General features: G+C 45.7%; 1 protein-coding gene across 1 annotated transcript in view; it reads right to left on the bottom strand.

The window, feature by feature from the left end:
* The window catches only part of MTFR1L (mitochondrial fission regulator 1 like), a 39,113-nt gene extending 27,792 nt beyond the window's left edge, over nucleotides 1–11,321 (bottom strand). Inside the window, exons 1-2 of the mRNA XM_077481896.1 lie at nucleotides 11,113–11,321; nucleotides 6,091–6,195 (exon numbers count right to left, since the gene is read on the bottom strand). Coding sequence (XP_077338022.1) covers nucleotides 6,091–6,195; nucleotides 11,113–11,211 — 204 coding nt within the window. The 5' untranslated portion in view covers nucleotides 11,212–11,321. The remainder of the gene's footprint in view (nucleotides 1–6,090; nucleotides 6,196–11,112) is intronic.
* Between the last annotated feature and the right edge of the window lie 1,565 nt (nucleotides 11,322–12,886).

Here is a 12,886-nt window from a genome sequence, read left to right as displayed (position 1 = left end):
ACCCTGTATTCATTGGAAAAAGAAAAAAAATTCAGCAGTCAAGAGCAGGCAAACCTCAGTGGCTACACATTATGTAAGAGCGACATAGGATCCAAGTCCTGTTTACCGCATAGCAAATTGTAATTTAATTCTGTTCAATACCGAGTTGGTTGTCAGATTGTAAAAACCATACCAAATGGAAATATACTGTAAATATAGTTAGAATAACTGACATGAAGGGAGAGTCTGCAAAATAAAACTTTGACGACCCTTTGATTGGCTGTGTTAATTCTGTAAATATCTTCTTAAAAGGGGATGGTGGCAATTGCCAGCTATAGCTTTTTTTTCCTTAGAACCAGTGGCCCAGATACAACAAATTGGACTTATTTTGCAACCGATATGCACATGGCAATAAAGAAATAGTAAAAATGCTTGGTGACTTGTACCTATAGGTAAGCTTTATTATAAGCTTACCTGTAGGTAGAAGGAATACTTCCTAAACGTGCACCATTTAGGAGATAGTCGCTATTTCTGAAACCGATGACTTCACCGGTGCATTGGGCACTGTGCTCTAAAGTATGTTGTCCCTTCAGAGCTGTGCCATGATTACAACGCCTGTGCGCATGTGCAGGAGTGATGTCATCACGGTTCGGCTATTCAAATGCCCGGTGACCATGAACCCAGAAAGAAGGCCCGTTGAATATGGAAGCCCTGTCAGCGGTGACAGTGCATGCATACTAGAGTGCCATGCATACTAGCACATTATGCTCCTAAAGCAAATCTTCCCTGCATCTGTGAGCACTATAAACCAAAACACACTATTTAATTCATTTTGTAATATTCAAAGCAGACTCCCTCATCCATCCCTGTCTCCATGCTTTATTAGGCTGAGAAATCTCTTTGAAGAACACCGTAGCATTTTTGGTCACAGCCATCTTGAGTAAGGGCAGATGATTCATGTAGAATTTACTTCGTGGAATCCCTCTGCCCTTAGCTCAGGCACATAGGGAGGAGGGTGTGCTTAACTGGTAAAGCTCCTCCTCCCCTCCTAAAGACTCATGGGATGTACAGTGAAAAAAAAAAAAAAAAAAAAAAAAAAAAAAACTTTACAATTTATTAATGTTAGCAGCATAAAAATTAAAAAGAAATAGTCAATATTGACAGCATGAAGTTCCAAATCCCCCCGACTGTACTACCACTTTAAACACTTCAGCTTCGGAAGGTTTTACCCTCTTCCTGACAAGGCCATTATTTGCGATACTGCACTGCGTCACTTTGACAATTGCTCGGTCGTGTGATACTGTACCAACATAAAAAAATTGATGTCCTTTTTTGCCACAGATAGAGCCTTGTTTTTAGTGGTATTTGATAACATCTGCGTTTTTTTGTGCTATAAAAACAAAATGACTGGCAATTAAAAAAAAAAAATAATAAAAAAAAAAAATATATTAAAATAAAACGTTTGACTTTCTGCTATAAAAAACACCAATTAAAAAAATAAAAATAAAAGAAAATAAAGTAAAAAAATCTAATTTTAAAAATTTAGGCAAATATGTATTCTGCTACATGTTTTTGATAAAAAACAAAAAACACCCCACTAAGCGTATATTGAATGGCTTGCGCAAAAGTTATAGCATCTACATACTATGGCATAGATTCATGGACTTTTTTTGTTATTATTCTCTTTACTAGTAATGGCGGCGATCAGTGTATTTTAGCAGGACTGCGACATTGTGGAAGACCAATCTGACACTAAGTGACACTTTTTGGGGACCAGTGACACCAATACAATGATCAGTGTTAAATTTATTTATTTTTTTTTAAATACACTTTTACTGTATAAAGGACACTGGCAGGGAAGGGTTTAACATCAGGGTTTGCAATCAAAGGGTTAAGTGTGCCCCTAAAGAGTGCTTTCTAACGGGGGGGGGGGGGGTTTTGGGGGGGGATGCTGGAGGAAAACAGAGATCCATGTTTATGCTTAGCAGAAACACAAGATCTCCGTTTGCCTCTCACAGAACAGCGGTCTGCCTCTACTTTGAATGATTGTGGGTGATCATTGCCTTCTGCTGTGTCCAATCACAGCGAGAGCGGGGCTCCGGCAGCTTCCCCCCCCATCAGAGGAAAGGAATCACATACCTGTAAGTGATTTTGCGCTCAAGGGCCGCCCTGCCACAGTATATGTACGTGTGGCGGTCCTTTATCGGTTAAAGACCAATTGAATTTGGCCAATTATCACTTTTAATTCTGTTTAGTTTACAATTATTGGTTGTTTTGTAATATATTTTTCTGAATTTTTTCCTATAATTCAACAAAAATTGATGAAAATACTTCCAGTCATCTTGTATTTTTTATGTTACTCACCTGTTTTGATTCTGCACTCCTATTTTTCGGCAGGTCCATGGCACGTTTGGTTCTTTCATAATGGGGAACTCTCCTCCTAGAATTGGCCACATGGCATTGCAGGAGCCCTGGGGACAAGGGGGTCTGGCGCTTCCTGATCTCTTTAAATATTTCTTAGCGGGCCGGGAAGTTTTTGCATGGAGATGGCCTCTTGTGGATGACGAGGATTCTGCTACGATCTTAGAGGTGACGGTGATGGGTTCTTACGAGAGCCTGCGTCTCCTTGTTTACAAGGGCTCTGTATCCACTGACGAGCACAATGTGAGCCACTGTTAAGGCTTGGGATTGTGTTCAGCGGTTGCTGGCACCTGCATCTACTGCCATATTGCCGGCTCACCTTTGTGAAGAAACCCCCGTTTTCCTCATGGGCTACTATCCCAGATCCAATTATATGGATGTCAAGAGGGATTAAAACTGAGTGAATGATATGTAATGTTTCATCCTATAATAATAAAAAGTTATTTGACAAAAAAAAAAAAATAACTTTGAGTGATGTCACCAGGGGAAGCAAGCTGCTACAGTTCTCAGATCTAAAAAACAGAAGTTTGCGCTTCCGAGTCCCTATCTTTTTTGTTACCTCCAATTACGTTAAGCATTAGTTTCTCAATTTGGCTCCACTAAGCTGGACCTTAGGTCTACAGCTCTTGCGAATATTCTAATGGATGACTCAATGAAAAAAAAAACGCTATCTGAATATATAAGGAGCCGCTTCCCATCTCCCTCCTTCAGTGATCAAATGTAGGGAGCAGTGGGTGGAAGAGGTCCCAGATTTGGGTGGAGAGGAGTGGGAAGATATGTAGAGCATTCCTTTCACTCACCTAGTATCTGCTAGAGATAGATTGATTCAATTTAAAAATTCCTGCATAGGATATATTACACCCCAGCATCTAAAATCTACCCAGGTGCGTTGGCTGAATGTTAGCATTGCTCACACACCCCAGCTAATTTTAGCCACTTTTGGCATTGCCAGGTGGTCAAGGAATTCTGGTCTGATGTTGGGTGCTGTATAAACGGAGATTATGTCCATACCAGTGCCTATGACTGTGGAAACATGCTTACTTGGCTTGGTGGAGGGCTTGGCACCTAGTAGGGCCCAGTGTACCTTTCTTAGCTTATTACTATTTTACGCACGCAAGGCACTGATCTTCTACTGGACGAAACCCATGACGCCTTCACTGTCATACTGGAAGGGGCTTATAGAGCGATTCTATTCTATGAAGCAACATACCTGAGCAGAGGGTGTCCAAAGAAATTTGACAAAGTATGCAAGATTTGGTTGGACAGTGATCTATCAATAGCCTAATGACTTTATAGATCCCTTGGGGGGGGGGGTGTATCTACATGGTGGCGAGGTATGGATCTATAGGGCTCTCTCATACTTGTACTACCATTGGGGCTATTGGGGGTTTGCCTGTTGCTTTTTATAGATGTATATGGAGAGGTATGTTGGCCTTACTATAAAACTGTGAAATATTTAGATTAATATCCGTGCTATGATGTGCGGATATTTAAGCCCTTATTTGTTTTAGGGGATTTGCATCCGAGAGTGTGGATTTGTCCTCGGGGTGACATACCTGGACAGAGTGGGGGGGTGGGTATGCAGGATGTTTTTTATGATTCCTGCCCTGTGTAGCGAGATTGTTTACTTTTTTCTTTTTATGCAAACATTAATAAAAAGTAATTTCTAAAAAAAAAAAAAAAAAAAAAAAGGAGGAAGAGGAGGGGGAGGGGGAGGGAAGAAGGGAGGAGATTTTGTCAGGAGTCCACTAGCTCAGTGAGGAATCTGTCTGCTAATCTCTGTTGAACAGGTGGAGGGCTTGTTCACGTCTGCTCAGCTTATGCAGAGGGGACACAGACACATCCTGCTTCGCTCTATGGGCAGTCGGATGTAAACAGACCACCCGTCTGTTTACACCAGACTGCCAAACGATCCAATCCGCTAGACAGATGGGAACATATCCCCATTTGTCTGTTTTTAGCAGATCAAAAAAATTGGACTTGATGTGGATGGGTGTAAATAGACAAATGTCTGTTTACACCTGCCTCTCTATAGAGGATAATGTAGGATCTGATCGTGTTCACTTAAAAAACTGACAGGTGGACCTGATCTGTCTGCTTTGTGTAAAAGGGGCCTAATAAGTAATTTATGGCCAAATAGCTACTTTGTTAAAATGGTGTGAAATTATTCCTAAAAGTATACATTGTCAGGGTATGGCAATGAACAATAGGCTAGGTTTACATGACTGTGGTTCGTGAACCGACTTGCAGGCAAACATGCTGCTCTTAATGGCACCCCAAAGCATTGGCAAACACATGAATTGTCATTCATGCCAAACCGCATAGTGCCAGTCTGACCCAAACAAACAATTGAATTCACCAACAGTTGCAGTGGCTGCGTGCGCTGTATAAACTGTATGTAGCACCAAGCAGCAAATTAATATAGAAGATTAGCTAGCTCGTTTAAAAACAAGATTATAACAGGGCTATTAAAAAAAAAAAAAAACACACCATAGGCACATTCATTAGTACCAAAGTACCCATCTGGTCGTAGTACATCAATACATATGAACCAACACCATTGCTTACTTTCCTTACAGGACACAGTCCTATTTACCAGTTAAATACACCATGTGTGATTTAAAGAAGATGTTTGGGGCTGCAAGAAAAAAAAAAAAACACATACTCACCTCTATGCTGCAGCTGTCCAACATCAGCTCTAAGACAGAGAACTGAGCGATCCCACGACCACTGATTGCTCTGAGCAGACGGCGAACTGGGCAGAGGCTGTCAATCACTGCTCTCTGCTCTGCCCCTTTACTGTTTACTGGAGCGTTGGGCTGGAGAAGGGGTGGTAGCAACTGGCTCCAGCAGAGCCAGCCATCAATCAAGTAGCTGGGTGGATTCTGGCAAAATGGTTGGGATCTTTCCAGGGCCTATAGTGGCTCCACCATATCAGTCGTCAATGGGCTATAGACGGCGGTCTGCTGATTGATGGTCATAGGACAGAAAAAGTAAGTGCACTCCTGTAACCCGCATGCTCAGGAGTCCCGCTGCTGTGTCCACTGACACAGCAGCAGGATTCAATTGATAGCAGTGGATTTGGCAGTGGGAGCCAATGGCTTCTGCTGCTATCAATGTATCTAAATGGGGACAGAGACATCAGTTGGAGTTGCTGGGCTCGTGCACATCGCTGGAACGGACAAGCTCAGTTAAGAAAAAGGGGAGGTGGCATCTGGGGGCAGCTGTAGCACAGGTTTTTCACCTTAAAGCAAAAGTTCCAGCCATTTCCAGGGTAGCTGCTGACTTTTAATAAACACACACACACACACACACACACACACACACACACACACACACTCACCTGTCCCATGGACCAGCGATGCGGCTGCCCGAAGCTTCGGTTCTCTCCCCTGTGCCGCATTACTAGGGTGGGCACCAAATCTCACCCCCCCCCAAAAAAAAAATAACATGCCAAATGTGGCATGCTGGGGTCAGGAGACCTTAAAGCAAAAGTTCCACTTTTGGGTGGAACTCTGCTTTAATGCATAAAGGTAAAAAAAAAACTGGAGACTTTACAACCCCTTTAAGCTTTCTATATGATGAGTCACATGAAACATAATGCTCCACAAACAACAAGGATAGAACATTCGGTACTAAAGTCTCTGATACATATATTTTTAAATTTAAGTGGTCATTTCAAAAGATTACCTCAAAACATGCTCTTGGACATGGCTTCAGAGGCAGGTGTGATCCGATTTTTCTAACTAAACTGCGGGAGGAACCACAGGCTTTGTTTTCCCATACCGGTATGATCTGAAAAACAAAGAAAATGCGTAAACACCATAAATCTGATAATACTTGAGATTCTTTGTTAATTCCACCTATAATAATTTGTAGCCATAACAGTGCAGAGGCTTTATGAGCCTGCAGATTATTGCCACCGCCACCAAGGAACTACTGGAGACTGCCAGGTTGCACAAATATTTAATTTATAGGTAAAGATTTTAGACCTAAACAATAGGCATATTTAGAGCTAAACAATTTGGCAAAGACATTTATTTACTACCTGCACTTCTATGGTGCTGTCAAATTATGCAGCGCTTTACATATATATTGTACATTCCCATCAGTCCCTTCCTTCAAAGAGTTTAGAATCTAAGGTCCATTAAATCACATTCATACATACAACACACTAGGGCCAATTTAGACAGGAACAACCTACCAGCGTGTCTTTGGAAAGTGGAAGGAAACCAGAGTTCATGGAGGAAACCCACACAGGGAGAACTTGCGAACTCCAGGCAGGTAGTGCCGTGGTTGGGATTTGAATCAGTGACCCTGGTGCCGATATGCAGAAGTCCCAACCACTTAGCTACGGTGCTGCCCAATTATATATTTATTAGGAAGAGATTTTTTTCAGAATTCAATGACGCTTTAAATAAATTTTGCTGTTACTTATTGTCCCTTTACTTAACACAGCAGTTTAAGGGGGTTGTACACCTGCCACATCAAAAATGAAACCCCTGTCTTGTTTGGCAGGCAGCACTATCGGCAAATGCAGCCTATTTAAGTAAACTGGGCCACGTTCCAAGCTTGTGCATTGCACAGGATAGTGTGAGCTTTTCAGGATTAAAACAGACAGTGAGGAGACGACATATCACCCAATGTTTTTAGCTTTTAGACTGTTATTTCAATTCTTTATTAAATGACCTCAATGGTCACAGCATCCACTTTCATTTTATACCATTTAGCATTGTAATAGCAACAACAATAGTTTTTTTACAATCCATTATAAGCTCTCCTTTCATTATACAAGTTCTCACAGTCTGCTGGCCATCTCTTTCCACAACCCCCTGGAGTCCTTGCATGCCTTGCAACTTCTCCTCTGCTGTTTACTTTCAATTTCTAAGGACTACATATTTCATGATACCCTTCCGCCTGTAGGCAGCGATTCCATTACCGACTCTGCCTTTTGAAATGCCTCCTCCTAGTTCAGAAGGCAGGCTCTGTGAAATGTGCGACACAGCAGCGACACAAGACCCCCGAAGTCAGAAGAGGCCGGCGGCGAGGAAGAAAGCCGGACTCCTCCGCTAGCAAAAGAGCTACAAGAAGATAGCGGAGGAGTCCGGCGAGAAGACCCCCGAAGACGGAAGACCCCCGGAGCAGTGCAATAAAGTATTTTATCTCGTATGTTGTGTTTTTTTTGTACTTTTATTTTACAGGTGAATGGGTAGGGGTACATTATACCCCATACTCATTCACATAGGGAGGGGGGCCGGTATCCGGGGGCCCCCTTATTAAAGGGGGCTCCCGGGTTCCGATAAGCCCCCCGCCCGCAGACCCCAACAACCAACGGCCAGGGTTGTCGGGAAGAGGCCCTTGTCCTCATCAACATGGGGACAAGGTGCTTTGGGGTGGGGGGGCCCACGTGGCCCCCCCTTCCCAAAGGCACCCCCCATGTTGAGGGTACGCGGCCTGGTACAGCTCAGGAGGGGGGGGCGCTCGCTTGCCCCCCCCCTTTCCTGGCCGGCCGGGTAGCGTTCTCGGACAAGGGTCTGTTGTGGACTTGGGGGGGACCCCCACGCCGATTTTTTTCGGCGTTGGGGTCCCCTTTAAGTCCATACCAGGTGGCGGGGCCAGCGACGTCTCCTTCTCCCGCCTACCTGGATACGCGCTCGAAATGAGCGGACTTTCCTCCGCGTGTGTGGGCGAGTCCGTTCATTTCAAAAGTACGGCGGATAGTACGGCGGACTTAGTACGCCGTATTAGTCCGCTGAAAAAGTGCCGTGTGTGGGCAAGTAGCCCGTTCGGAAAGTCCGACGGACAGTCTGGCGGGAAGTCCGCCAGACTAAGTACGTCGGACAGACGGCTACGTGTGTACGCGGCTTTATTCTCCATATGTACAGCATATTGGATTGAATGGAATTGGACAGGTGGGCCGTTTGCGTCCTATTTCCCCATAGAGGAGAGCGGGACTGTCTGCTCTGCACAGCGGAGTGAACACGGTTATCCGCCTGCTCGATCTCCTGCTGAGCAAGCAGAATCTGCTACATGGAGGGGCACTTGTGAAAGTGGCATAAAGGAGCGGTATAACCTTGTCAGGTTTTGCCATCTGTGTCCCGTTGAGATTTCCCTTCACTTCCTGCCCCATAGCCAAAACAGGGAGTGATAGCAAACCCCATCCAAAAGGAGGAAATCCCTGGTTGTCACCAGAACTAGGGTCCCCATTGGAAGATTTGCCCTCTATTCCTGTTCTGGTTACGCCCAAAATTTGGGATTTTCTTTCACTTTCAGTGAGAATGGTCACCAGGACAAATACAGAGTGTGAATCTCTCTAATGAGGACACAGACAGCAATAAAACCCTGACAGGTTTTCTAATCCCTTAGTACTCCATCTTGCCTATATTGAACAGCAAGGTACCCATGCCTTAAAGCAGAACTAAAGGGCATGAAATTTAGGCCTCTTTCACACAGGGCAGGCAGTTCTGATCAGCTCACAGATCTCCTACTGATCTGAACAGAGTGGGCAGATGTCAGGTCCCACTCTGCTCTGTGGATGCCGTGACTAAAAGGATTCTGCTATCTGTTTACACCCGACTACCTCCGATCCACCACCAAGGAGAACAACTGACCCCCTTCCATTTGTTGTTAGTGGACTGGATGGGAGGTCGTGGATGTAAAACAGACAAGTCTATTTACACCCACTGGTCCATAAGCATAAATCTGAAAATCTGACTTTCAACCCTGATCAGAACAGTCATGTGAAAGAGGCCTAATGTCTCTTCCAACTGTTCCTGTCCCTCCCTGGCATCTTCATCAGTGTGCCGGTCTTCATAAGGCAGTGTGGGGCAACTTCACTCCGACACAGGGAGAATGGTCATGGTCAGCTAGTCATCCACACAGGGATCAGACTGGCACTGTAAGAGGAGTACGACTTTACTCAAACACATGCACTAGAGCTAGTCATCCCGGCACACAGGGTTTAGGCTGGCATTGTAAGCCGAGTAGGACTTCCCTCCGACACATGGGAAAGTTATCCTGACACACAGGGATAGGGCTGGCACTGTAAGCGGAGTACAACTTCGCTCCAACGCATTTGTGCAAGTCATACTGGCACACAGGGATCAGGCTGGCACTGTAAGCCGAGTATGACTTCAATCCGAAACATGTGCAAGAGCAAGTCATCTTGGCACACTGGGAGCAGGCTGGCACTGTAAGCTGAGTATGATTTCACTCCGACACACTCAGGAGCTAGTCATCCCTGGCACACAGAGATTAGGCTGGCACTGTAAATGTAGTTTGGCTTCACTCCGACACATGCGCAGGAGCTTGTCATCCAGGCACACAGGGATCAGGCTGGCACCGTAAGCGGAGTATAACTTCACTCCGAAACATGCATAGGAGCAAGTCATCCTGGCAAATGGGGATCAGGCTGGCACTGCAAGCGGAGTATGGCTCCACTCCGACACAAACTCAGGAGCTAGTCATCCCGGCACACAGGGCTCAGGCTGGCACTGTAAGCCGAGTATGACTTCACTCTGACACACGCGCACGAGCTAGTCATCATGGCACACTGGGATCAGGCTGCCACTGTATGCCGAGCATGATTTCACTCCGACCCACTTAGTCGCTAGTCAACCCGGCACACAGGGGTTAGGCTGGCACTGTAAGTGGAGTTTGGCTTCACTCCGTACACATGCGCAGGAGCTCATCACCCCGGTACTAAAGGATGAGCTCCGGCGTGTTCGCATACGCCACGTGCAGAGCCCACCAGGAAGTAGGCACAGCGCTACACTAATCAAAGGCAGTGAGACATTGCCCCGATGTGCGGCTGCAGAGATCAGGCAATGTCTCACTGCCTGTGATTAGCACAGCACTGCGCCGACTTCCTGGCGTACTCTGCATGTGGAGTACGCAAACACGCTGGAGCTCATTCCTACCTGGCACACAGGGATCCAGCTGACACTGTAAGCCAAGTATGACTTCACTCCAACACACACAGGAGCTAGTCACCCCGGCACACAGGGATCAGGATGGCACTGTAAGCGGAGTTATGCATGCGCAGCTCAGTTTCAAAGCTGGATTATAAGGATGGGTCTGCAACTCCACATGCCTACCAGGAAGCTGGCACTCCGCAGTGCTGACAAGTAGCCAGACATTTCCCGATCTGTGCAGCTGCGGATTGGGAAAGGTCTCACTGCCTGTGATTAGCGCTGCAGTGTCAGCTTCCTGGCGGGCACGTGGAGCTTGCGAACGCGTCTGAGCCCATCCTTACTGGAGAACGCTGCGGGCAGGTAGGTGAATTTTATTGCAGGTCTCTTCACGCCTGCCTGCCCACAGTGAGTGACAGCAGGACTTTAGTTCTTCTTTAAAGGACTTCCATGCACAAGGAAAAATAAAGGAAATCCCATCCTGAGAGAAACATGGACAGCGGTTATCGAATCTTCATGAAATTGGTAGCTGATGGGCAGTCCAAGAACTACTGCGGTGATGTCAGATGGACAGCCAGGAAACTAGCATTTTTCAGCAACGATCTTATGTTACTCTCAGCTTAAAAAAAAAAAAAAAAATCCTTATTACATGGCAGAAATTGGAAGTGTGTACCTGGCCTGTCAGCCCTATCACATGAAGGCAGTCCAATGCTAGGACACTATGAATGCCATTGTGAATAGGAGCCCGGCATACATAGGAAGGACACAGCGCTGGACGGAGCGGCCCAAGCAACCTCCTCACCTTGGAGCGCTTCCTCCTATCATTCCGCCACTCTTCCACATCCTCCTCAGAATCCTCACAGGCCTCAGCTCCATGGCTGCGTACATCTACAGAGGCCATAACCGGATATGAAGCGCAGGCCGTACGGGAGGGGAGAGAGCGCTCCGTCTGTCCCTAAACTATACAACGCCCCCTCCCTCACAAGCTCCGTTATACCGGTGTTACGTCAGATTCGGCGACCTGTCAGAATGGGTAACGGAAGTGACGTTTCGTCACTGCCATCTTGCTACACCCTGCACTTCTCCACAGTAAGGATACACTGAGAAGGGGGCACGCGGACATCTTGTTACACCCACCGGAGTTTTGCATTTTACACTTATTTTAAACAGTAAACTGAGACTATATAGTGAATACAGTAATTAAAACCGTATGAACGTTTAGATGTTGCATTTTAAGCCGCGGCAAGCCTGCTCATCTCTCAGGTTTAATAATCTGACATTAGTTGGCTGCTTTTAAAATTCATAGTCTATACATTCACGCGGAGTTTTAAGTATTGTCTTTCACTATATAAGCTGAGTTTACAAGTGTAAAATGCAAAACTCCGGTGGGTGTAACAATATGTCCGCTTGCCCTTTCTAACTATCCTTACTGTGGATGGGTGGGGGGTGTAGCAAGATGGCGGCGACGAAACGTCCCTTCCGTTACACATTCTGACGGAACACCGGACACACACACCACACACACCTAATCCAATCAAAGCTTGCCCAACGATTTCCTAACCAATCATTAAGCGGTGTAACCTCACATAGTAACCAATAGAGAGCAAAAAGGAGTCCCAGCCAATGTGAAAAGAAGGCGACCTACACATACTTGCGTCTCTGTAGGTGACTGCTATTCACAGACACAACGGAAGCGTAACTCTTATCTGCACCTAGTGCCCAGTGTGCTCATATGTGGATTTGACGCACGACTTTTCTAAAGTGATATTAACCATTTGGGCACCGGAAGGATTTGTGTCTACAAAATAGGGAATCGATTTATGGCAATCAATTTTTTTTACTAGTAATGGCGGCAGTGATTTTTTTTTTTTGTGGGACTGTGACAGTTCGGACACCTAACTGACATTTCTGAGACTTTTTGGGGGACCAGTGACATTATTACATTATATGCACTGTTATTATAGTAATGACACTGACAGGGAAGGGGTTAACATGAGGGGCGGCCAATGGGTTAAATGTGTTCCATCACTGTGTGTTCTAACTGTATGGGGGACTGTGTGACTGGGGTAACACACAAATCCATCTTCCCGCATAGCAGAAAGACAGGATCTGTGTGATCTCCCCTGTCAGAACAGAGATTTGCCTTGGTTATACAGGCAGATCCCCGTTCTGTCACTGCGGGGAAAGATCCCTCGCTGATTGGCTCCCCCGCTGGCTAATGGGAGTTCTCTCTCTCTCTCTCTGTTGTGGCCGGAGAGGAGGAAATGAAGGCTTCAGATACAGCGCTATTTACAGCACAGGCAGTGAGTGCTCAATACAGCCCCCAGTGGTAACACATAGGCATGACAACATTATAACGTAAAAGGAGAAATTCATAAGAAAATCTCCACTTACCTTTCCTCGCTGCAGGGTTATCTGAGATAAACCCAATCTTCACCCTTCACGGTGGGCTCTGAAACCTTAGGAACAGGGGGAACCTAGAGGTCACCCACAATCCTGGACCTGCGACAGCACCCTGCCAGTAAAACTTTATGGCCTTACTACCAAAAAGTACTGGATCCCAGGATCCAGCTCTC

This window comes from Lithobates pipiens, unplaced genomic scaffold (assembly GCF_037356315.1).
Source record: "Lithobates pipiens isolate NorthernLeopardFrog02 unplaced genomic scaffold, aLitPip1_a1.2 Scaffold_16, whole genome shotgun sequence".
NCBI classification, from domain to species: Eukaryota; Metazoa; Chordata; class Amphibia; order Anura; family Ranidae; genus Lithobates; species Lithobates pipiens.
Note: the sequence above shows the minus strand (reverse complement) of the source record. Positions and strands in the feature narration are given on the sequence as shown.